General features: G+C 34.7%; 1 protein-coding gene and 1 long non-coding RNA gene across 2 annotated transcripts in view; one reads left to right on the top strand and one right to left on the bottom strand.

The window, feature by feature from the left end:
• Positions 1 to 8,198, top strand: part of LOC306641391 — a 51,932-nt gene extending 43,734 nt beyond the window's left edge. Inside the window, exon 2 of the long non-coding RNA XR_013758152.1 lies at positions 8,131 to 8,198. This is a non-coding gene — a long non-coding RNA (uncharacterized lncRNA). The remainder of the gene's footprint in view (positions 1 to 8,130) is intronic.
• The window catches only part of CSPP1 (centrosome and spindle pole associated protein 1), a 145,123-nt gene that overhangs the window by 74,156 nt on the left and 43,907 nt on the right, over positions 1 to 27,060 (bottom strand). The window contains 6 exon segments of the mRNA XM_079101798.1: positions 17 to 225; positions 2,053 to 2,110; positions 3,064 to 3,157; positions 16,987 to 17,057; positions 18,136 to 18,234; positions 26,001 to 26,437. Of these exon segments, the coding sequence (XP_078957924.1) occupies positions 17 to 225; positions 2,053 to 2,110; positions 3,064 to 3,157; positions 16,987 to 17,057; positions 18,136 to 18,234; positions 26,001 to 26,437 (968 nt within the window).

Here is a 27,060-nt window from a genome sequence, read left to right as displayed (position 1 = left end):
CATTTTAAACAAGCACCTGGGAGGCACCATTTCACCAAAAGTACTGTTGAGTCCATTGTGCAAATCTTCATTCTGAGAAGGGACGGAGTAAACTGATGGAATGGGTGGGACAGACGGGGCAGATAAAGGAGGGAGAGGTGTCTGGAAAGCTACTCTGGGTCTTTCAGGTGGAATCATCTCTTCAAAGTGTCTTGGTGCTGTACAAAACTGCTTTAGTCTATCAGGCTAAAATAAAGAAAGAAAAATCTGTTTGTTAACATAGAAATTGTAAATTAAAAGATAGAAGGGACCTTAAGAGACCCTTTATCCCCATAGTCACTTAGGATAGTCACAGAATAACAATTTTACAGCTATAAAATATTTAAAGATCTAATTCTTATATTACAAATGAGTAACTGAGGCTCCCAGACAATTACATGAATCACATAAGGTCTTGCTGTTAAATTTAACATGCCAATATATCGCATTAAAAGCTCAGGTTTATAAAAGGAAAGCGAAAGCTACTTCAGAGATATAAATACTTGTCCAACAACTAAAGCCAAATAACAATTTAAATACAGTACTCTATTATAGCACAATTCTATGCTACTTCTCTATCCATTTCTAATAACAAAATACTCTGGAGAAGAAGGTTGGCAAACACTTTCTGTAAAGGGCCAGACAGTAAAGATATTAGGCTTTGCAGGCCACATAATCACTTCAGAACTACCGAACCCAGCCCTACTGCTAAAGCAGCCACAGAAATGAGGGAGGTTATGCTGCAATAAAACATTATTTACAAAGCAAGCAGCAGCAAGGTTGGGTACAGACCACAGTTTGCTAATCCCTACTCTAGCACATAATTTTTAACTATTATTTGATTTGTTATTTGATTTGAACATCAAACATAAACCCAAAAGTAATGTTCAATTATTGTTTCTAATACTTATTTATTCTCATAAATCAACTTGACTCTCTTTAGGTATTTCAATTTGAAGATGATAACATTTGTCACACAATCTAAAATTTAACATGCCAATATATCACATTAAAAAGTTCAGGTTTATAAAAGGAAAGCAAAAACTATTTCAGAGATATATGTTGGTAGAAGAAAATATATTTAGCTTTGGATCTTATTTTCTTTTCTCTGCCATGGTTTTCTTCTCAGGTTAATCTACAAGTTTTATTCTGTGAACAGTCAGAGCGCATGGGGGAGATCCTGGTATAGTATTAAGCTTTTTTCTAATGGGGTTTGAACACTGGGCTTATGACTGTTAAGCACATACTATTCCATTGAGCTGTATCCCCAGTTCTAGTATTAAACTTTTAAAAGCAGATAATCCAAAGGATGTATACTTAGTAACTAAGTCAATCAAAAGCTACCTATAGTTGAATAATAGAATAATTTTAAAGATTTGCTGTAGCCCTTTTAAAGAATGAACTTTTTAATGAAATTAAAGGTCATAACTATCATTTAAAGATAAAACAAACACTTCCCTTAACAAACAAATACTATACACTCAACTACAAAAAAAGTACATTGTGGTAAGAGCAATAAATTGTTACCTCCTTCTTACTTAACTGCAATGATGTGAGTAATTCATTCCACTTAATGATGAGAATTGCAAAATTAAAGTAAAAATAAGATTATCATCTCTCTAGTTTTACATTAAATAACAATTACTAAAATGTTTAATGACTCGAATTAAAGTTTTCAGTTTCTTTGGAAATCACTTCCATATAAGAAAAGTAAGTAGCTAAGACATACATATCCAAGAAAACTATTCACATTGATTCTAAGTTATACTGAGATAATTTTCCTCTGAAATGGTACAAGTAAGAACTAATTTAAAACAACTAAAAAATGATGCACAAATGAAAAAGGAAAAATTGTCCTAGGGAAATAAAAAATAGGTAAGAGTAAAGATTTACATTTCATAAGAACTAAATTAATTCCTGCTTAAACTGCTGTAATCTTATAGTCCCCCAATATCCTCTATCCCCACCTGTCACTGCATTCAAGGCTTATTTGAATTAAAGACTGAAATATTAGAAGATGCCAGGAACCCTTACCGATTTCTCTGGGTCTTGTACTCCAGAAGCTGCCACTCTGAGTTCTAAATCTTTTTCTCTAAACAAAATTAAAGTTTTATATATTAAAAAGTTATTGTAAACACTATCCAAATTATAACCATCACTGAAACAAAAGTCTTCAAATATAAGTAATTCCTTTAACAATACAGCCTTAATACCAAAAAAATCAAATTTTCTGACCTGGTACAAAGTAAACGAATTTACATGGAACAGACTTAGAATAAGTATCTCAAAACCAGTGGGTGGAAAAATTTCAAAAACGATTCACACAGAATAAAATACTAAAGTGAAACAAATCTTTATGAAACAAAACAATTATTTTTAGGGTACATATGTATTTTCAATTAAAAAAAAAAAAAGGGTAAAAATTTACAACCAAACTTTCTAATAAGAACTTTTAAGAAAACAATGTTAAAGATGGCCAACATCCAATAGCAAATATTAGCTTCCTCTTAGGGTTCCAGGGTACCAAATGATGATAGGTCTCAAATTCTCTAGAATCAAAATTCCCTGATTTATATCTAGTATTTTACAGGTATTTCTACAAGACAACAAACATTGAGACTTGTATACAATATAAATACCTGTAGTTCACCACATATTTATACTTACATTGCATATGTGTGTGTTCTTACCATATCAAAATGAAAAAAGGCCACATACTTTTATTTCGGTTTATATGTAAGAGATAATCCAATGGGCATACAGATAATGTTAAACACTACTCAAAAACAAAAACTGAGCAAATTAATGAAGGAAATAAAAAGTCTTTTATAGCATACATACATAGTCTCATGGATCTATAACAAAAAATGAACACTCATAGTATTTGTTTCATTTTCCTTATTGATTTACAATGAAGTGATTAAATTATAGGTGATTTATAAATGAAAAATCACGTTAGATCAAACAGCCCCTTAGTTTACCATGTTATTTTATGAACACCTTTTAAATTCAAAATACCGGTGTTAAATGCAAACCTTTCATTACCGTCTCTTGTTCTTCTGTTGTTCGGCCATTTGTTCCAATAATTCTTGTCTGTATTTTTCTTTCCTTCTCTGAATAAGTTCCCGATCTTCACCTCCTAGACAGTGGTAAGAAAAAAACGCAGTCTTAACACTCAATAGCATATACAACTCAAACTCAAGCTAAAAAATAAATAAATAAAAACTTCATTTTTAATTATATCAGAGTAATTACTAAATATACAAGTACAGAAGAAATAATCACATGTATCAGTACCTCTTCAATTAATTTCATAATTTATGAGCTCCTACCATGTGTCCAACACAAGATACACTAGTAAATTCCCAAGCCTCTACCTTTAGTCAAAAATCTTCCGAAATAACAGAATATTCTAATCCCCATCTCCAATGATCCCCCATCTCCAATGCTCCCCATCTCCAATGCTCCAATATAATGTAGTTAATAACTCCATAAAACCCTTAAATTTAACAAATGTCCATTCAAAATGGACCTCTCAAAACCAACCTCCCCTTTTTGTTTTTTGCTAATGGCCCAAATAAGGAGCCCTAACACCTCTCTATAACTTTGCTCATTCTCTCTTATTCAACCACGAGTCCCCTTCTTTCTATTCAAAAAGCCATTAGCCTAGGAAAGGACTGCAGCAATAACTTCCTAACTACTCTTCCAAGTTCCCTTCCCTGTACTCCAATACATCAAAGTACACTCACATAAGATTCAATGTCTTAAAATACAACACTTAATTATCACTCAAAACAGGTCAATGGCTACCTCCATTCTACAGGGAAAAAAAAAAAAAAAAAAAAAAGAAATACAAACCTCTTGCCCTGGTATCACTTACGTAAAAATTCAGTTGATTAAAACCTTAAGATCCAGAGAAGAATATTATGATTATTACATAAATTAGTGCCACAAAATAACCTCTTAATAAAGATATGCACAATCTAAACAACACTTAAAGTATGAGATACCAAAATGTAATAGACTCAGCAACTTGTCTACTGCCTTAATTATTGGTCTCTCAACCATTAGTGGGTATGCAGCATCTGAGACTGTCTACTCAGCATATATGTCAGCAAGAGTGAAGCTCCCCAAGTAGTAACCTGAATTATGTTCAAGATAATAATGGTGTTTTATAATCAAAGTAGATCTCCATTCCACTTCTGACCAGGATGGAGTAATAAGCACAGCACTGTAAAAAACTAGAAAACTGGGCAAAATATAAAATAACTATTTTCCAGACACTAGATAACAAGAAGCACAGGATTATAATACCCAAGAGAAGGAAGATAAATGAGGTGAGCCCTATAATTATTTGAGTTTCTGCCCAAATGCAATTTCCATACCATGTGCACAAGGCAAAAAAAAACTCAAGAAACCAAGAAACCAAGAAATCAAGAACCAAGAAACCAAGTTCAAGTGAGTAAAGAGGGGCTAGGAGTGGAAGGAAAGGCAGATCAGTGATAGAGTGCATCCTCGCTATGTGCAGGCCGGCCCTGGGTTCAATCTCCAGTACCACAAAAAACTAAAGTGAGCCAAGAGCAAAATTCAGGTATAAGAAAATGCCTGGAAGTTGTAGGGCAAAGATCCAAAAGGAAGTGTGCCCTTCAGACTTGCCTTCTAGTCTGAACATTCACATATTAAAATTCCATTTGGCTAGAAAAAACACAAAGGGTAACAAATAAGTGAAATTCATAGACAGGAAACAAAGTAGAGAAACTCAAGTTCCCAAAAACTACTGTAGAGTTCTCAGTGATTCCTTAGGGTTTTAAGGGAAGACCCAGAAAGGTCACTCCATAATAGTAAGCTATCCCTTGGAATGAATACTACTGTACATGTCCCTAACTAAATTTGAAAACAGGCCTCAAAAAGATAAAAATTCCTCCCTAGGAAAAGAGTAATGTGGCAATGTAAGGCAAAATTTGAAGATGATTCCTATGTTCTCTACTCCCTGGTGATGACTGCCTATATAATCTCCAACCCTTAAGTATAGGTGGGACCTATGACTTGCTCTTATATAATAAGAAAGAATGAAAGAAATTACAGATGTAATTAGGTATCTAATCAGTTAATTTTAGAATAATTACAGATGTAATTAGGTATCTAATCAGTTAATTTTAGAATAATCAAAGGGGATATTATCTTGGGTGGACCTGATATAATCAGTTTAAGGCCCTCAGATAAGAAAATGGCCCTCTTTGAGCTCAGAAATTCTCAATGCTAGCATTATCAAGTGAGCAGTCTCAGTGAGAAAGCTCACATGGTGAGAAACAGCAAACAACCTCAAGTAACTCAATGAGTCACTAGTGGTCATCCTGTAAAAAGCCAGGGCCTCAAAGGCAAAAGAAATAAATTTTGCCAAAACCCTGAAAGAGAATAAAAGCAGATACTTTCCCAAGCATCCAGGTGAAAAACACAGCCTGGCTGATACCTGAATTATAGCCTTCTGAGACCATGAATATGTGTATGACCTTAACTAAGTAATGCCTAGACTTTGGATCTACACAATTTAAGATGTAATAAATCTGGATTGTTTTGAACCACTGAATTTATGGTAATTTGTGATAAAGCAATAGAAAACTAATAATACAGTGAGAAAGCCATAACCAATAGAAAATTAGTCAATTAGAAAAAAGGCAAATAAATGACAGAAGATGAAACAGATGAGGATATTCAAATATACACTTATGCTCAAGAATTTAAGTGAAAATAGAAACAAAATGAGAGAGAAAATGGAAGCCATTGTAAAGAACCAAATGTGGAGTTTTGCTTATGCTTAGAAAGTAGAAATCCACATGGCTGGTGGGGGTGGTGTAAAAGAAGAATGGAGGAACTTTGAATTGTGTAGAGGGAAATGGGGCGGGAGGGAGTGGGAAAAGAAAGTGAACTGAGACAGGTATCGTTACCCTATGTACATGTATGATTACACGAATGGTATGAATCTACATTTTGTACAATCACAGAAATGAAAAGTTGTACCCCATTTGTATACAATGAATCAAAATGCAGTCTGTAAAAATTAAAAAATTTTTAAAAAAAGAAAGTAGAAAGCTACAAAAAAAACTATGCTCTGATCCTAAAATGAGAAAAAAACCCAATCATTAACAAAATCATTAACTTTTTAAAAGCTCTTCAGAGAGCTAAAGTTACAAGCAACCAAATGAACAAAATGCCAAAGAGTACAAAACAAAACAAACACATGGAGAGATGGGATACTGCAAGAGTTTTAACTTAAGAGTTGCCCACCATAAAAGCAGGTAAGAAAACAGTAGAGACTTTAATAAATTCTTAAGACCATGTCTGGGCTAGAATAAGCTACGGAAACCCTGGAAGCCCCAAACAGAAATCTGTATTCAATATTCAGCCTCCACCAGATGCATATCAGAAAGCTTAGGATGGGGAAATACAGGAATCCCAAAAGAGACCCTTCTGTGGCACTTAGGCAAAAAAACATTACCCACTTTTCAGACTTTTCTCTCATACAAAGTAAAAGCCATAATCTCCTGTTGAGAGGCAGAAAACTAGCTTAGACCCAGCATCCTACACTCCTACAAAGCAAAAGGTTTCTGCTCTTAGGTCAGGAAATTCTGATGCAAAACTCTGCACAGAATAAAGGAGTGTTTGGCTACTACTCTGGAAAGGGGCAGAAACACTGAGAAAGTCTCATCCCTCAGATCAGACATACAGGAATAGCCCTGCCCCAAGTAACAGCAATCCACTGCTGAGGAGAGGGAAGCGTAAATAGACACCCTGTTAGGGGCATTCAGGTCTTGCTGAAAACCTGAAAAGATGCAACAACACTGAGAATATCCCTACAGCACTCTAAGCCTCACACTGAAGGCAAGACTGTCAGAGAACTGAATACTTTCCTCTATGCAGAAGCAGAGAAAAATTATTAAGGATACATAAGACATAAAGGCATTATGAACCAGCTTTACTTAATTGACACTCAAAAACCACACCATGCACATTCTTTCAAGTACACACAAAACATTTACCAAAAATAGGCTATATTCTGAGCCATAAAAAAAAAAATCAACAAACTTGAAATAATTGAATTATACAATTTAGGCTCTCAAACCACAAAATCAACAAGCAGTCAACAATAAAAATACAAAAGAAAAAAAAATCACCAAATACATGGCAATTTATGTACTACTTCTAAATAACCCATGATTCTATTACAAATTTCATAATACATTGTTATTTCACCCTAAACAGTCAACTATTTTTTTTGAGGATGAAAATAAACACACTAATATATTATGCACATATTTACCAATTTTTGTACATGTATATATGTACAGATGATAGTATAAGAATATAAAATTGAAACTTTTATGTTATAAAATGGAACACAGAAAATTATCTATGCATAAAATAGTCTACCTGAGAATCTAATCAATTCAACTGAAAACATCTTAGGACTCAAAATATTCAGGAAGATGACATATTATAAAATGCATATTCAAAAAGTAAAGGCCAGAAATTGAGGTTCTTTCAGCAAAATAGAAAGACAAATTTCAATTCAGTTGAAATGAGAATATCTTAACATTCAGAGCTGCCTAAAGATGGAATGCCCTGACTCTAGACATTAAGAACCCTGCAGATATATTCAAATATAGTCTGAGGGAAAATGACTTTAATGATTTGCTGCAAATATTATATAAAGTCGATTATCTCACTAAACAGTCAAAAGTAATTCCCCAGTTACACTAATGATAAACTCATGCTGCTCACTTTTAAAATGTCAGTCTTAATCCTTTAATTAATAAAATTATCACTGAGTTTTCAGCTTAGAAAGGCATTTCTCCTATTTTTATTGTAACAACTATATCATTAGAACATAGCGTATACTCCGACCTACTGCCAGGTTAAACTGGTCAGTTCTCACAAACATTACACTAGAATGAAATTCTAGATGCTGCTGGGCACAGTGAAACATGCCTGTAATCCTAGTGGCTCAGGAGGCTGAGGCAGGAGGATGGAGAGTTCAAAGCCAGCCTCAGCAAATGTGAGGAGTTTTACTCATTGATACCCTGTCTCTAAATAAAATACAAAATAGGGCTGGAGATAAGGCTCAGTGGTTGAGTATCTCTGAGTTCAATCCCTGGTATCAAAAAGAAAAAAAGAAAAAGAAATTCTAGATGCTATGCCATTTTTCTGTAGTCATTTCAAGGAAACAAAAGTCTGAGAGTATAATGTGATTACATGTCTCTAAGCCAGGATTTAAATTACTGACTGCTCTTAGGTTTAATAGGCCTAACATGTTATTTAATTTCTTCATATATTTTATTAGAACCAAATTTCAGTTAATTTTTTTAACAGTTTTCACACAAAGAAGAGACTTCTTTTGTATTTAAAGGTACAAACAGGAAACAAAGTTCTCCTCGCACCACTTCTGAAATTGTGACAAGGGTAATACAATGAATTAGAAAGTTATATTCTGAAAAGATCTTGACTTCTATATCATTTTGATCTGGAATGTTCCCAAAAGACTCATGTGTTGAAGTCTGGTCCCCAATACAGCAATGTTCTGAAGTGGGACTTTGGGGATCATGAGGGCTCTGATCTCATCAATGGATTAATCCACTGATGGGTTCATAATTGAGAGGACTATTAGGCGGTGGTAGAAACTGTAGAAGATATGGTCCAGTGGGAGAAATAGGTCACTTAAGGACATTCCTTGAAAGGGTAAGTCTCGTCTCTGCCCTACCCCCACTTCCTGGCTACCATGAGATAAGCTTGTCTGCTCACACAGTCCTGCCACATGATGTTCTGCTTTACCACAAGCCCACAGGGGTAAGGCCAAGCAACTATGAACTGAAACCTCTGAAAGTAAATCTTTCCTCCTTTAAGTTGTTTACCTTAGTTAGGCACAACAACAGAAAGCTGACTAATACAACCTCTTATAAAACAAATATAAAATTTGGACCACTGTCATTATTTGAACAAAATACCTTCTCAGAAACTATATGGAAAGAAAAGAACAAAGGAAAAAAATGGATCAGTTCCAAGAAATTGAACTAAAATACAAGGTGGTTTTATGCCAGCTGAAGAAACAAGAAAATGCAAACAACAACAACAAAAAAAAACACATATAAAATAGCATTAAAAAAAAAAAAGCCACGGAGATTCAAGATGGCGGACTAGAGGGTGGCTGCGTTTCGTGTTGCTCCAGGACTCAGGACTCAAGAAGAGGAGATACAGAGAGCCTTGGGACCAACTCAAAGCAGCCGGGCGAGAGTCTCCCACTGGGCAGGCGTCCCGGACGGGGCAGGAGTCCTGGACGGGGCGGTAGCCCCAAAAGCAGGGATCTTTGCAAAGTAGAACGGCCGGCGAGGCGCCCCTCCCCCCGCCGGAGCAGTGATCGCAGACAGCTGGGAGCATTGAAGAGGGGGCTGCCCAGAGGAGAAGGAGAAATACGGGCTCGGCACGTCGCTTGGAATTGGATCAGCTGCACCAGGGCTCCGGGCGGCTATCCGAAGGAGCAGCGTGGACTCGGGACTCAAGAAAAGGAGATATTGAGAGACTTGGGACCAACTCAAAGCAGCCGGGTGAGTGTTTCCCACTGGGCAGGCATCCCGGACGGGGCAGTACCCCCGGACAGGGCGGTAGCCCCGAAAGCAGGGATCTTTGCAAAGTAGAACTGCCGGCGAGGCGCCCCTCCCCCCGCCGGAGCAGGGATCGCAGACAGCTGGGAGCATTGGAGAGGTGGCTGTTCACCACAGCGCTTGGACTCGGCGCAACCCACCCGCGCTCTGGGAGGCTGCCCAAAGGAAAAGGTGCTGGGTGAGCTGTTTGGACTGAACGTGACCACCCCTGAACACAGGGGGCTGCCCAGAGGAGAAGGAGAAATACGGGCTCGGCACGTCGCTTGGAATTGGAGCAGCTGCACCAGGGCTCTGGGCGGCTATCCGGTGGAACAGCGTGGTGAGTGGTTTGGTCCCAGAGCATCCGCTCCTGAACATAGGGGGGTTGTCTGGAGAAGGAGGAGGAGCGCGGCGGGGTGCTTGGGCTCGAAGTGACTGCACCAGGGCTACGGGAGGCAGTCGGGACAAGAAGGTGCACAGTGAGTTCTTGGGACTCGTGACGCACCAGATCTCTGGGTGACTGCCTGGTGGAGAAAGTGGTGCGTGGTGGGTCACTTGGTCTTAGAGCGACCGCACGGAACAACAGGCGGCTGCCGGAGGAAAAGGCGTGTGGCGGGTCACTGGGACTCGGAGCGACTGTAAGGGGCTCCAGGTGGCTGCTCAGAGGAGGGGCCGCATAGCCAGGCGAAAAGTGCAGAGCAGGGTCCTAGACGGCTTCTTGGTGGAAGGGCCCCACAGACAAACTTAGGGGCGGAGCGAAGGCTCCAGGACTGCAGGCAGCTTCTCTGAGGAGAGGCAGCCGAAGGAGATTCGTTTGCGAAGGGTGAGGCTTCCAGGCCCAGGAGGTAGGTCCGGGTCCCTGGGATCATTGCAGAAGAAGGCTGCCCAGCCCAGGCGGTAGTTGTGAATTGAACAGAACCTCTGGGAGGAAAACCGACCAGCGAGACCACCCCACCGGGTGACTCCTCCCTGTTGGGTGAGGTTCTCCCAAGAGGACCGTAAAATCAGAGACACAGGCCCAAACTGGTCTTGCATCAGCCCACAACCTACTTCCCTTCTGGATGACCATTCATCAGCAAGTGAAGGTACCTCTGCCCACTAGCAGAGAATATACCCCACCAGAAGGCCACCACCCCTAGGGAGTCAGCTCCCTTGTGGAGCACTGCATTATCAACTTCCTCCAAGATTTCAGGCTACTGAAGACTAAGAGGGGATATAATAGAAATCTTCAGGGATATTATAAGACAATAGAGGAAATCTGCAATATCACAGCGGTCAACTGATACCTGAACAATATGAGAAGACAAGGAAAGAAAATGCTGCAAACAAATCTAGATGTTACATCAATGAAACCCAACGACACCATGGCAGAAGAAATGACAGAAAGGGAGTTCAGAATGCACATAATTAAAATGCTCAGGGAAGCAAATGACGAGATGCAAGAGCAAATGCAGGCACTGAATGATCGCACCAATCGACAGTTAAAAGAGCAAATACAGGAAGCAAAAGATCACTTCAATAAAGAGTTAGAGATATTGAAAAAAAACCAAACAGAAATCCTTGAAATGAAGGAAACAATAAACCAAATTAAGAACTCCATAAAAAGCATAACCAATAGAATAGAACACCTGGAAGACAGAACATCAGACATTGAAGATAAAATATTTAACCTTGAAAACAAAGGTGAACAAACAGAGAAGATGGTAAGAAATCATGAACAGAATCTCCAAGAACTATGGGATATCATGAAGAGGCCAAATTTGAGAATTATTGGAATTGAGGAAGGCTTAGAGAAACAGACCAAAGGAATGAACAATCTATTCAATGAAATACTATCAGAAAATTTCCCAAATCTGAAGAATGAAATGGAAGATCAAGTACAAGAGGCTTATACGACTCCAAATATACAAAATTACAACAGACCCACACCAAGGCACATTATAATGAAAATGCCCAACATACAAAATAAAGACAGAATTTTAAAGGCCGCAAGAGAGAGGAATCAAATTACATTCAGGGGGAAACCAATACGGATATCAGCAGATTTTTCAATCCAGACCCTAAAAGCTAGAAGGGCCTGGAACAACATTTTTCAAGCCCTGAAAGAAAATGGATGCCAACCAAGAATCTTATACCCAGCAAAACTTACCTTCAAATTTGATGATGAAATAAAATCCTTCCATGATAAACAAAAGCTAAAAGAATTTACAAAAAGAAAGCCAGCATTACAGAACATTCTCAGCAAAATATTCCATGAGGAAGAGATGAAAAACAAAGAAACAAATCAGCAATGGGAGGAACCATCCTAAAGGAATTGTCAAATAAAGGAAGAACCAAGTCGTCTCAAAATAAATAAATAAATAAATAAATAAATAAATAAATAAATGAATAAATAAAATGAACCAAATGACCGGGAATACTAATCATATCTCAATAATAACCCTGAATATTAATGGCCTGAACTCATCAATCAAAAGACATAGACTGGCAGATTGGATCAAAAAGAAAGATCCAACAATATGTTGCCTGCAAGAGACTCACCTCGTAGAAAGAGATACACATAGACTAAAGGTGAAAGGATGGGGGAAAACATATCATGCACATGGACTCAGCAAAAAAGCTGGGGTATCCATCCTCATTTCAGATAAGGTGGACTTCAAGTCAAAACTAGTTAAAAGGGATAAAGAAGGACATTACATACTGCTTAAGGGAACCATAAATCAGCAAGACATAACAATCATAAACATCTATGCCCCAAACAGTGGCTCATCCATGTATGTCAAACAAATCCTTCTCAATTTCAGAAACCAAATAGACCATAACACAATAATACTAGGTGATTTTAACACACCTCTCTCACCACTGGACAGATCTTCCAAACAAAAATTGAACAAAGAAACCATAGATCTCAATAACACAATCAATAATTTAGATTTAACGGACATTTATAGAATATACCATCCAACCAAGAGCGAATACACTTTCTTCTCAGCAGCACATGGATCCTTCTCTAAAATAGACCATATATTATGCCACAAAGCTAATGTAAGCAAATACAAGAAGATAGAGACACTACCTTGTATTCTATCAGATCATAATGGTTTGAAGTTAGAAATAAATGAAAGAGTAAAAAACAGAAGCTACTCCAACACCTGGAGATTAAACAATATGCTATTACATGATGAATGGATAACAGAAGATATTAGGAAGGAAATTAAAAAATTCCTAGAGGTAAATGAGAACAAAGAAACATCATATCAAAATCTTTGGGACACTATGAAAGCAGTACTTAGAGGAAAATTTATTTCATGGAGCGCATTCAATAAAAGAAGTAAAAATCAACAAATAAACAACCTAACACTTCAGCTCAAAGCCCTAGAAAAAGAAGAACAGACCAACACCAAAAGTAGTAGAAGACAGGAAATAGTTAAACTCAGAGCTGAAATCAACGAAATTGAAACAAAAGAAACTATACAAAAAATTGACAAAATAAATAGTTGGTTCTTTGAAAAAATAAACAAAATTGATAAACCCTTAGCTACTCTAACAAAGAGAAGACGAGAGAAAACCCAAATCACCAAAATTCAGAATGAACAAGGAAATATCACAACAGACACGATTGAAATACAAAACATAATTAGAAGCTATTTTGAAAATCTATATTCTAACCAAATAGAAAATTTTGAAGACATCAACAGGTTTCTAGAGACATATGAATTGCCTAAATTGAACGAGGAGGACATACAAAATTTAAATAGATCAATTTCAAGTAATGAAGTAGAAGAGGTCATCAAAAGCCTACCAACAAAGAAAAGTCCAGGACCAGATGGATTCTCAGCCGAGTTCTACAAAATCTTTAAAGAAGAGCTCATTCCAATACTTCTCAAAGTATTCCATGAAATAGAAGAGGAGGGTACCCTCCCAAACTCATTCTATGAAACCAGTATTACCCTGATACCCAAGCCAGACAGAGATAAATCGAGGAAAGAAAATTTCAGACCGTTATCATTAATGAACATTGACGCAAAAATTCTCAATAAAATTTTAGCAAATCGCATACAAAAATATATTAAAAAGATAGTGCACCACGATCAAGTGGGTTTTATCCCAGGGATGCAAGGTTGGTTCAACATCCGGAAATCAATAAATGTAATTCACCATATCAATAGACTTAAAGTCAAGAACCACATGATTATTTCAATAGATGCAGAAAAAAGCATTTGATAAAATACAACACCCCTTCATGCTCAAAACACTAGAAAAAATAGGGATAGTGGGAACATTCCTTAACATTGTAAAGGCCATCTATGCTAAGCCCATGGCTAATATCATTCTAAACGGTGAAAAACTGAAAGCATTCCCCCTAAAAACTGGAACAAGACAGGGATGCCCACTTTCACCACTCCTATTCAATATCGTTCTTGAGACTCTAGCCAGAGCAATTAGACAGACCAAGGAAATTAAAGGAATACGAATAGGAAAAGAAGAACTCAAACTATCCCTATTTGCGGATGATATGATTATATACTTAGAGGAACCAGGAAATTCCACCAGAAAACTGTTAGAACTCATAAGTGAATTCAGTAAAGTGGCAGGTTACAAGATCAATGCTCATAAATCCAATGCATTTTTATACATAAGTGAGGAATCCTCAGAAAGAGAAATTATGAAAACTACCCCATTCACCATAGCATCGAAAAAAATAAAATACTTGGGAATCAATCTCACAAAAGAGGTAAAAGACCTCTACAATGAGAACTACAGAACACTAAAGAAAGAAATCGAAGAAAACCTTAGAAGATGGAAAGATCTCCCATGTTCTTGGATAGGCCGAATTAATATTGTCAAAATGGCCATACTACCAAAAGTGCTATACAGATTCAATGCAATCCCAATTAAAATCCCAATGACGTACCTTACAGAAATAGAGCAAGCAATCATGAAATTCATCTGGAAGAATAAGAAACCCAGAATAGCTAAAGCAATCCTTCGCAGGAAAAATGAAGCAGGGAGTATCGCAATACCCGAACTTCAACTTTATTACAAAGCAATAGTAACAAAGACGGCATGGTACTGGTACCAAAATAGACAGGTAGATCAATGGTACAGAATAGAGGACACGGACACAAACCCAAATAAATACAACTTTCTAATACTAGACAAAGGCGCCAAAAATATGCAATGGAGAAAAGATAGCCTCTTCAACAAATGGTGCTGGGAGAATTGGAAATCCATATGCAACAGAATGAAACTAAACCCATATCTCTCACCCTGCACAAAACTCAACTCAAAATGGATTAAGGACCTTGGAATCAGACCAGAGACTCTGCAGATTATAGAAGAAAAAGTAGGTCCCGATCTTCAACATGTCGGCCTAGGACCAGACTTTCTTAACAGGACTCCCATAGCACAAGAAATAAAAGCAAGAATCAATAACTGGGATAGATTCAAACTAAAAAGCTTTCTCTCAGCAAAGGAAACTATCAGTAATGTGAAGAAAGAGCCTACAGAGTGGGAGAATATCTTTGCCAATCATACTTCAGATAGAGCACTAATCTCCAGAATCTATAAAGAACTCAAAAAACTCTACACCAAGAATACAAATAATCCAATCGACAAATGGGCTAAGGAAATGAACAGACACTTCACAGAAGAAGATGTACAAGCAATCAATAAACATATGAAAAAATGTTCAACATCTCTAGTAATAAGAGAAATGCAAATCAAAACCACCCTAAGATTCCATCTCACCCCAGTTAGAATGGCGATTATCAAAAATACAAGCAACAGGTGTTGGCGAGGATGTGGGGAGAAAGGTACACTCATACATTGCTGGTGGGGCTGCAAATTAGTGCAGCCACTCTGGAAAGCAGTGTGGAGATTCCTTAGAAAACTTGGAATGGACCCTCCATTTGACCCAGCTATCCCACTCCTTGGCCTATACCCAAAGGATCTAAAATCAGCATACTACAGAGATACAGCCACATCAATGTTCATAGCTGCTCAATTCACAATAGCCAGACTATGGAACCAACCTAGATGCCCTTCAATTGACGAGTGGATAAAGAAACTGTGGTATATATACACAATGGAATATTACTCAGCCATAAAGAATGACAAAATTATGGCATTTGCAGGCAAATGGATGAAATTGGAGAATATCATGCTAAGTGAGATAAGCCAATCTCAAAAAGACAAGGGACGAATGATATCGCTAATAAGTGGAAGATGACACATAATGGGGGGGACGGAAGGGTTAGTGTTAGGGTTAGAGTTAGGGTTAGGGAGGGGGGCAAGTATGGAGGAAGAAAGTACTGTATAGAGGGTAAAGAGGGGTGGGAGGGGTGGGGGGAAGGGGAAAAAATAACAGAATGAATCAAACAACATTACTGTATGTGGATTTATGATTACACAAATGGTATGCCTTTGCGCCATGTACAAACAGAGGCAACATGTATCCCATTTGTTTACAATAAAATAAAAAAAAATAAATAAAAAAAAAAAGCCATACTACAACAAAGTAACAAAGTACTAATAAAGCCAAGCACAATGGTGTATGCCTATAATCCCAGCAACTTGAGAAGCTGAGGCAGGAAGATCACAACTTCAAAGCTCAGCCTCAGCAAATTTAGAAAGACCCCTAAGCAACTCAACAGGACCCTGTATGGAAATAAAAATAAGAAGAACTGAAGATGTAGCTCAGTAGTAAAGTATCCCTGGTTTTAATCCCTAGTACCAAAAACAAAGAAGAAGAAGAAAAAGAAAGAACGAAAGAAAGAAAGAAAGCCCATAAAATATTAAATTAAAAGCTTTTAACTAGCCACATGCAGTGATATGAACCAGTAATCCGAGCTATTCAAGAAGCTGAGACAGCAAGGTTATAAATTCAAGGTCAGCCTGACCAACCTAGTGAGAACCCATCTCAAAATAAAAATTTTATAAAAGGGCTTGAAACAGACTTCTGTCCTGCTTCAGGCTGGCAAGCTCAGTGGCAGAATGCTTGCCTAGTATTCTAGGAGGCCCCAGTTTCAAACCCCAGTACCACAAAAAAAAAAAAAAAGAGAGAGAGAGAGAAGTTAGTAACTGAAACCAAAGTTTCATTCATCATCTACAGAACTTATAGAAAGCACACCACCAAGCTAATTAGCTTTACAGTTATACACAGAATTATAAAATGCATAGTAAATGCGTAGCATGGTACTTATCATGAAGTAAGCACTGTGGATAAACATATTCTACTCTTAGTAAAAATAGTACTACTTAGAACAGAGTTCTCACTAAAACCTTTTATACAACATTCTGTAAAAGACTAATCAATTGGAAATTTTGTACATACCAAAGAGCATCCCCGCAAAAGGACTACAGATATCTCGATTAGCAGATTTGGATAGTTCATTATCTCGAGCACTACAACAGAAAGAAAAAAAATTTTTTAATTATTTTCAGGAAGCCAAATTTCAGTAAAATGTAGGTATGACAGTATAATATTTATATATTTGTAAAGGTAAAGAAAAATCATGGCATTTTAATTATTTATACAGTGGGATTCCAAATTCAGGCTCTACAAAAATATAACCCTTGTCTTCAGTCAGTTTGATTGGCTTTACAATTCAAAAAATAAAATCCATTCTCATTAGAAATTATCCTATAAGGAAAATAAAGAAACTTGCATGTAAATAAGTCCTAAAAAAAGAAGAAACAGTATAGCCAATGCACACACTTGGAAAAGATCATTCCTTTAAAAATAAAATAAAAATAAAATCTTCCTTGAAAGGAGAAAAGAGATAAAAATCCCACAATGAAAACTTAATTAGAACCAAACAGCAAATCCGTTATTGCAAGTACTCTATATATAGTATTACATATCCTCAAAGAAAATGATACCTTTCTTGACATATGACAATATTACTTTCATTATATACTATAGATTAGAACTATTTATTCTTATGTATGAAAAGGAAAGCCACTAAAATGAAAAACTATTAACAGTTTGTTCTTTTCAACAGAAACATATAAGCACTAATTGTACAAAGGAAGCATAAATGTTATCTACTTGATAAGCTAAAAAAATCAAAAATAAAGTTCTGAAAAAAAAATTCACCCTGCAGGAATACTTTCAATGTATTTCCAAAGTGCATTACCATAACTCTAGGATATCTTTGATTTTTTAGTCCATTAAATGATGCTTATTTCTCCTTTCATTATTTCAAACAAATTTACATACTTTATAATGATACTTATTCTGAACACCTTGGCAAGCTTTATAAACCAAAAATTTGTTCTTCAAAATGATGCTGTAATAGTACTATAAATTTCCATTTACCATAAGCTTCTCACTCCCGTTTTTTTTCCCTCCTTTTAATTCCTCTCACCAGAAAGGAAGGCAATTAATACTATATACCTTTCTACTTTTTCAGCCATTTTTAGGCAAGTGCTGTTTCATAGTGTAATGACTCAAGGGCAAAATTTATAGCAAATACTATACCTTTTACTTCCAGCAGATGAAATTCGTATATTTGATTGTTCTGTGACATCACCATCATTCTCCATAGAAGGCACGTTCCCTCGTCTGTTCCCATGCATCCTTAAAAACATATTAGCTTACAAAGCATATTCCACATACAGTGGGGCCCTTCAAGACTCTTTTGAGTTTTAACATGTATTGTTGGAAACATTAAGGGAAACAAAGTATTATAAACTTTGTTATACATTCTAAAATTAATTCAAATAAGATTTGTTTTAAATATAATCTTCTGGTTAATAATAAACACTAAGAGTTTAGGGTTTTTTTTTATTTGTATGGGAGATATGTTTTAGGTTTCTTTGTTCTAGGCATCTAACCCAGGGACTCATATATTCTAGACAAGTGCTCTCATTCACTAAGTCACATTCCCAGCCCCTAGAGTATCATACTCATTTCAATATAACTTCTAGAAATTTTTTATTTCAAAATTACAACACTGAGACATATTTTTAAAGTTAAGTTCAGGTAATATACGAAAACTATTTATTTATTTATTTATTTATTTATTTTTTTTTTTTTTGGAAAGGGGTCCTTTTGGTCCTTTTTTGTTTGATTCTGTTTTGTTTTTGGTATGAGGGAATTTAATCCAGGGATGTTTCATCGCTGCCCACATCCAGCCATCCCCAGCCCTTTTTATGTTTTATTTTGAGACAGGATCTTGATAAGTTGCTTAGGGCCATGCTAAATTGTTGAGGCTGGCTTTGGACTTGTGATTCTCCTGCCTCCATCGCCCAAGACACTGGGATTACAGCAGTGCACCTAAGACTGAGATCTAAGACTTCTTTTTAATCATTCGCTTAAGTTAAAAATTGAGCATCTTGTGCATACCAGCTACTCTTTTGGGCACTTGGATATACAGTCCTCGAACTCACAAAGATTATCAAAATTCAAACTGATACTGTTTTCTAATTCAAAATTCATACAGTCTGGAAATTTGTTTACTGTGTATACAAACCTTTTTAAATTAAAAATATAGTAGCAGTCTTACCATTCAATTAACCCAAATATAGAAAACGATGCAAATCACATTAAAATATAAATGTTACCAGGGCTAGGGTTATGGCTCAGTGGTAGAGCTCTTGCCTCGCATGCGTGGAGCACTGGGTTCAATCCTCAGAACCTCATAAATAAATAATTTTTTTTTTTTTTAAAGAAAAGGGTATTGCATCCATCTACAACTTAAAAAAATTGTTTGAATATTTTTTTAAATGTTACCAAAAGTTGAATGGAAAACATTATAAACAGTAGGTGATGTATGGGATGAAAATGATTAGTTCATGTTATTTACAAGGTTCACAAACAAAAAGAAAGATTCAATTTTTTTTTTTAATTTTCTTCTTTAAAAACCTTTTTGGAAAATAACAAAAAAAAAGTTTTTCAGTAAATCTTTTTTTTTTTCCATTTGGCAAACACTGATTTTTTTTTTTAATCTTAATCTCTCATACCATACAAAACAACATGACTTTTTACACCAACATTTATCAGCACCATGGAAACCAGAATTTGAGTTAACAAACTGCATTTTCTGTCTGAAGAGGACTAATATAAGAAATATGGTTGTTAAAGTATTCAATATTTTAGATGAATTTCATTAGCTGATTAAAACCTAGCAATTTTTAGTTTTAAAAGAGAAGGAACTTTTCTTTCTCCATAGAACAAGCATATGGAAGTCTTTCTTTTGTTTCTATCACACAAGGCATTGTCAATATCATCTGCAAAGAAAAAACTATATTTTAATCTTAATAACTATGACTTGGCATGACACATGAATGGTTTCCACTTTTTATCCATATCTAAAACTGAACCCTTCACAGGCCCTTTTAAAAATGAATTTCAAAATTACGTCAATTTCTCAAAAAAAAAACAAAAAAAAAGTTTTATCTAACCTAAAGTCTAGGTACTTAAATCTCTTTAAAGTTCACACATCAGTTTTGGTTCAATTCCTATTTCTACCACTGAAAGAAGAGGTATTACAAACTCAAATTCAAATTTATAATTAACAATGCCAGGTAATAACCAGAATTAGTTATACCAGATCTATACAAATACACATATGCACAAGATATAACAGTGCAGGTTCAAAACTGCCTATTCTTAGAATGGCTGGATTGTACAGGTGGCCCTAGGCTAGTACCTGGAACATAAGAGTTTAAAAAGGGTTCTCACTACTCCCAGAATGGCTAACTATTCCTAAACTATTCACACAAACAATATAGTTCATGCTGAAACACCTACTTTCCTTCAGGGAGTCTCAAATTTTAAAACAGCTAGAAAAGAAGTAACAACATGACTTGCCCCAAACAAAACCTTGGGCAGCCCAGAATAAAAATCTTGGGTACTGAGTCTCTAATGAGTTTCCTGGTTGTCATAATTCAGTGCCAGAGGAATTAAGCATCTCCTGTTTGACTTCACTGGGAAATAATTTCTAGAAGCTCCTCTCTGGTTTCCTTCTGAATTTGTCAGAATGTATATTTTTCCCTTAGCTCATTTTTCCTTGTATCCTTTGATGTAATAAATCATTACCATTAATATAACTATACACTAAGTTCTATCTTCTAGCAAATCACCAAACCTGGGAACCCACAATACAACACACAAAAGAAATTAATTGATATAAGAAAGTATCTATAAAAATGAAAATTTTAAACAGAGAGAAATTAAGTAACAAATATTTTAAAGCATAACTTGTGATCTGAGAATTAAAGGCCACTTAGACACACAAAAATTTGTTCAAAAATTTACCCAAAAGCTTGTGACTAACTTCCTGGATTTTCAGTTGTCTAAACACAGTATTCAAATTTACAATCTAACTTATTTTTATTCTACTATCCAAAGTATCCACACTAAAATATGTTTTAAAGGCTCTTCAACATATATAGATAATAAAACAAGCATGATATGACTAAGAGGTTATTTTCAAAGTTCACTTTAAATCTAAGAAATTTAACAAATTATTTTATTTATGTATAAGATCAAGTTCTCTGCTAAAATCCAAAGTAAAGCCACAGATTTCCCAGTGAATAGTTCATGTGAAAAATGTCCTAAAGTGTACCTTCCACTGAAGAAGAAAAATTCATAACAAGATTATAAAAGTCACTTGTCACTAATAATTACAATAAAATCAATATTGAAGAAATGGTGAAGAAGCCAAGAAAAAGAACAGAAGTATACATCTCACTAAAAAGAACATAGTACTATTTCCTCTTCATATCATGTAAATCTTTAACCTTTTACTAAAAAGATCATAAAAAAAATCTTGAGGCATTAACTTTATGAAATGATTGATATGACTATACTTAACTTTGTTAACTTAAAAAACAACTGCTGTTTACAACTAGAGATTCCATAAATATTTTTAAGTAACTAATGTAAGATCTAAAGAAAAAACTGCAAGAGAACCTAAGCTGTGAAACCATGTTATAGTTTATAAAGTTTATCCACATTCTCTAAAAAATAAATAAAATAAAATAATAATAATTTTATGGAATTTCCTTCATTTACTAAATTTCCTTTTAATAAAGTTTTCCCCAAGCTTCCATCCAATAAATTTAGAAATTAATTACTCCTAACCATCCCTGTTAGTTCATTTTAACAAATCTAATGGTGGTTTTACAACTTATTTTAGAAACCTTTCCAGAGACAAATGAAGTCTTCTCTGAAGAAAGGTACTAATAAGATTCACCAGTGGTTTTACTATTGCTATTCTCATGGTTAAGGGGTTATTAATAATATTCAAGAGTAATATGCTCTCTAAATGCCTACAAACAACCTGACTTCAGTCAAAGTCCAGGGATTCAGTTTAGGTCCTATGTGCCTTTTTGTTTAGCTGAGCTGAAAACACCACTTGTGCCCAGAATTCCAGTCCATACTGGGCAACACAGCAAGACCCCATCTCATAATAATGAAATAAATTTTTAAAAGGTATGTTAAATAGAAAAAGATTTTTCTCCCTATTTCCTTAAAGACACGATTCAACAACTTAAGTAAATATGGTTAAAAAAAAAGTATTTTATACCATAAACTGATACCACAGGAGTGCTCTACCACTAAGCTTCATCCCCAGTTCTTTTAATATTTTCATATATATTTTTAGTTGTTGATAGACCTTTATTTTATTCATTTATTTATATGCAGTGCTGAGAATTGAACCCAGTGCCTCACACATGTAGGCAAAGTGCTCTACCACTGAGCCACAACCTCGGCCCCCTTTCAATTGTTTTTATTTTGAGACAAGGTTTTTTATTTTTGTTTTTGTTTTTTAATACCAGGGCTTGAAATGTCTTGCTGAATTGCTGAGGCTAGCCTTGAATTTGCAATCCTCCTGCCTCTGCCTCCTGAGTTACTGGGCAGTATAGGCATGTGCAACCACACCCAAACAAGTTGAGGTAAAAATCTTAATGCCTACAGGTACAGTAGCCCAAGTCTATAATCCCAGCTATAGGGAAGTCTAAAGCAGGAAGATGTCAAGTTCAAAGCCACCCCTAGCAACTTAGCCAGACACTGTCTCAATATGGGGGGAAAAAAAAAATGCCGGAGATGTAGCTCAGAAGCGGAACATTCCTGGGTTCAATTCCCAGTACCACCAAAACAGAAAAAGAAAAAAATCTTAATGCCAAAGAAACCAGGCTAGAAGCCAAGTTTACCCTAAAAATTAATGCACCTGTGTTTAAAAAAAAAAAAAAAAAAAAAAAAAAAAAAACTGTCTTCAAAAGTAAAGCAATTGTTAAAAACAAGTGTTTACAGCTAATTTAAACAATTTATAAATGGTAACGAATACCTTTTCCTTTTTCTTTAAGAAGTCACCCTACTTCATAAGTAAATTTACAATGTTTACACTATCCATAATAACACACTATAAAAATAAAATATTTACCATTTGTTGGTCCTATAAATACAGCACACAAGAAGCATCCAACTTTTCCTTATTTAAAAGAAACCATCTAACTCATAATAGCAGTTACATCACTTTGCTCTCATATCAAAAATTTCTCTCTTGTGAATGAATTCTGCTATCAGTGTTATTCTTGTTGTTGCAAGAAGTGAAAGAAAAACTTTGAGATGTCAACTGTCAGCCACCATTTTCCTGTTTTCAGTTCTTTCCTGATTTTTATATTTACTTTAATAACTTTTCTATTCTCTATCTTTAAAGTAAGGAAAAATATTAAAATATGCTTTCCAAACATAAATGAAAATTAACTAGAAGAAAAAAAAAGTAACACCAAACAAAATACTTCAATTCTAATATGACATTCCTCCCCATTCTATTCTTATATAATAAGCCTAGAAGACCGTCCTGCACTAAGTCAGCACTTAATCTTCATGGCTAACACAGATTCCAATTTCCAGTGTTATTTCAGATGAAGTGTTACTTCAGAATTTTATTAAATGACTACTACACTAGCAAATATCAACATTTAGGTAGAATACAAGTGCTAACCACATTAATCACACAGAAACTAAGACAGCTTTTTTTAATGCTAAAACCTTCTTTTACTCATTAACATTAGTTAAAGTAAAACATAAGGTAATACATGAACTTCTACAACTCAAATTAATAAATAATAGGTTGGTTATATTTTAAAAGTCTATAAACTCCTACTATCAAAAGACAAACTATTACATTCAACTGAGAAAGCTCCTAAAACATAAATTTTACTCAAAATAGTAAGGATGTACAAATAAAGAATACACACAAACATACACTGAATGCTAACCTTCTTGTTAATTATTTAAGTACACGATCAGTGATTAATAGTATGAGGTTAGGAAAACAACATTTCTTTAAGAAATCTTTCAGTTTCCGATCTTGAAGGTACAGGAAATGTTTCAATAATAAATATATTAATGTATGTTATAAAGTTTATAATTAGAAGCAGACAAAAATATGAAAGGAAAGTATTAGTATATACAAAAACTAGAATTTATCAAAGACTGGCTTTAAGAAGGGAAAAAAACAGAACTAGGTAAACTTAGAAGAATGAAGAAAAAGCAAAATTTTCACTAATAGAGTCATTTCTCCCATCTTCATTCACTAACCACTCTGCCTATTAAATATAAACTAACTGGATGACTAATATGAAATATTTTTTGAAGGGAGGGTTGGAAATAATTCCAATCACCAGAGATGTATGTGAAACACCTTAACTTTTAGACATATGAGTTGATACTTAACAAAATCAAAGTACCTTATAATGTGATTTACATTCTGAAGAAATACTTGAAAATGTTTAACTAGACTTAAGTTTTTGAGTACGAACTCAGTCTCATCTTCTATTTAACCTATTCTCAAAATATTGTTTGGGGAAGTAGATATTAAAAGTTCATTTCATTTATGGGATACACTAGAAAATACAATAGTTCTCAATAAAGATGGATTTCACTTGTTAGTTTATGTGTAAAATTATCATATGCCATAAATATAAAAACTAACATATACAAAAAAATAAGCAGCCAAATTAAAAAAAGATTCTAAACTTAAAAGGTATGCTTACATTTGCACTCTAAAAATAAACATCAAAAGGGAAAAAAGTTTTCATTTACAAAGAAGGTATCACCAAGAGTCCAAAATTACCTGTAGTTTCCCAATGGAGATAGACAAGTCAATTTTGTTACTACCTTTAAACAGATAAAATCATTTTCAAATAAAACATTATAGGATTTGAAGTATTTTCTGAAGTACAATTAGATTCAGATTAGATTAGATTTGGAATTAAATAGGGATTCTAAAAATCTAATTTTACCCAAATTACCTATGTCTGAGTGAATATTAAAAATATTTTGTGAACAGGACATTAATAGCTGCAGAATAAGAAATAGAAGACAGAGAACTGTATTTATATTGTTATTCATAATTAGAATACTGAATACGCAGCATTACCCCTAAGAAATTTTTCTAAAATACTAAAAATATAAATTATTTGAACTAATATAAATGAAGTAGATTTCATAAACTTCCAAATTTAGATTTATAGCCTGTCCAAGTTAAGAAGTCAATGACAAATATGGCACCTTGTGATATCTCTATATCTAAATCAAAAGTTAGGTAAACATATGGCAAGTTTTTGGTATTAAGACAAATACGACAATAAGACTTCTTTGTAGTAAAGAAATTATGGTCTCACAAAAACAAAGAAACTGAAAAGCATCTGAAAATCTGAATTTAAAAAACACTTCATTAATATGAATGTCCCAGAAGTAACTGTAAAACAAATAATTTGATGAAAATACAAGCAGCATATGAACATTAAAGGAATAAACTGTATTTCATTTATGTTAAGGTATTCTTTCTTCCCCACATTTTAACATTATAAATTGGGATGGCATTTCAACCTGATTTTAAGTCAAGTTGTTGAGAAGAGTATTTATTTTACTCCTGCCAGTCATTCAGGGACCCTATCAATCAAGACAACTCTGATTTCTTGTCTTGGGTTGTTTTGTTTTTGGACACAACCAGCGATATAAATTCAGACTATGAACCTGAATCAGCAATGGTCTACATTCCATTCCCAGGGAAGATTTTGGTAGTTTTATTACCTTCATTCAGTGCCGAGAGACATGGAAGTTTCCTTTATGTCCCTTTCTCTGGGAATGTCTACCGTTTTTATATTAAGGACATCCATAGCTTGTCAGTGTTCCAGCTTTACAATGGGGTCCCCATCTTGGATTTTCTTTTCCCTCTTAGTGGCTCAAAAAAATAATGATGCTCCATAAAACTTAAAATTAATCAAGTACGGTAAATCAAATTAAACTCCTTCTCCCTAACATAACGATAGAAAGTAACAGTGATATGAAGCAAATAAAGAAAATAAAAAAGAAGATATAAATACCTGTTATTTGTATACATTCTCAAAGGCCGTCTATCAAAATCACTTTCATATCTAAACTTCTCGTCCATTTCTTCACTTACTTCAGGATCTTGGTCTGGTCTGTAATACTGTCTATCAAAAACGCAATCCTCATTAAACCTGTGAAATCTTCTTTCTGGAATGCCAGACTTGACAGCAAACCTTTGCTGTTTTGTATTGGAAATGCCCACTTCTTCATTAGTTTTTTTAATAATTCTTCTATTCCTTAATTCAATTTCATCATCTAATTGTCGATATCTGTCCTCCTCTAGTCGTCTCTGGTTTAGAAGCTCTTCATATGCCTCCGAAGTTAAAATCTCCCTTCTAGGATCCTCTGAATTTGTGCAAGATGTTTGTATTTGTGGAGGTAAATCAGGTTTAACTTGACTAGTAGAATTTTTATTTCTTTGACTCTGAGGCTGTTTAATTAGAAAAGAAAAAAGAAACAAATCTTAATGTGATAATATTTACTTAAAAGGTAACTAAAGCCTCTATTGTACTTAGTCTATCATCTCAATTCTGATATTTAATCACCCATAAGAAATATCTTTCCTTTTGGAAATAAAGAACTTCAAGGAAATTTTACAATAAAAATTAAGTATCAATGGAAAAGCAACACTAGAACTATAAACACAGAAAATAAACTAAATGCAAATTGTATCCCAAAAGATACCAGACATATTTTGGTATTTAAATGTTACTTACAAATTAAATCCTTTTCAAACACAAAGAATACAGAAGGTGGTGAACTTTTGTCCCTACTAACATCATTCTAAAATTTGGAAAAAGAAAAATAACATAAAGAACTAGAAATTTTCAATATTTAAAAAAAACCTTAATAAACAAAAATCTCTTAACAAAACTGATCTCTAAAATTAATCTCACCAATGAGGTAATTTTTTTTTCTTCAATGAGATAAAGCAGTTTCCAAAACTAAATATTTAAATGTTCTGTGTCTGACCTCATTTGGCTTAATTTTTCAAATGTTTACATAAAAAAACAATTGACATCTAAAACATAAAAAGTTTTTCAAGTAAGTTCA

The sequence above is a fragment of the Sciurus vulgaris genome, assembly GCF_902686455.1.
Source record: "Sciurus vulgaris genome assembly, chromosome: 1".
Taxonomy (NCBI): Eukaryota; Metazoa; Chordata; class Mammalia; order Rodentia; family Sciuridae; genus Sciurus; species Sciurus vulgaris.
This window is presented reverse-complemented; position numbering and strand designations above follow the sequence as displayed.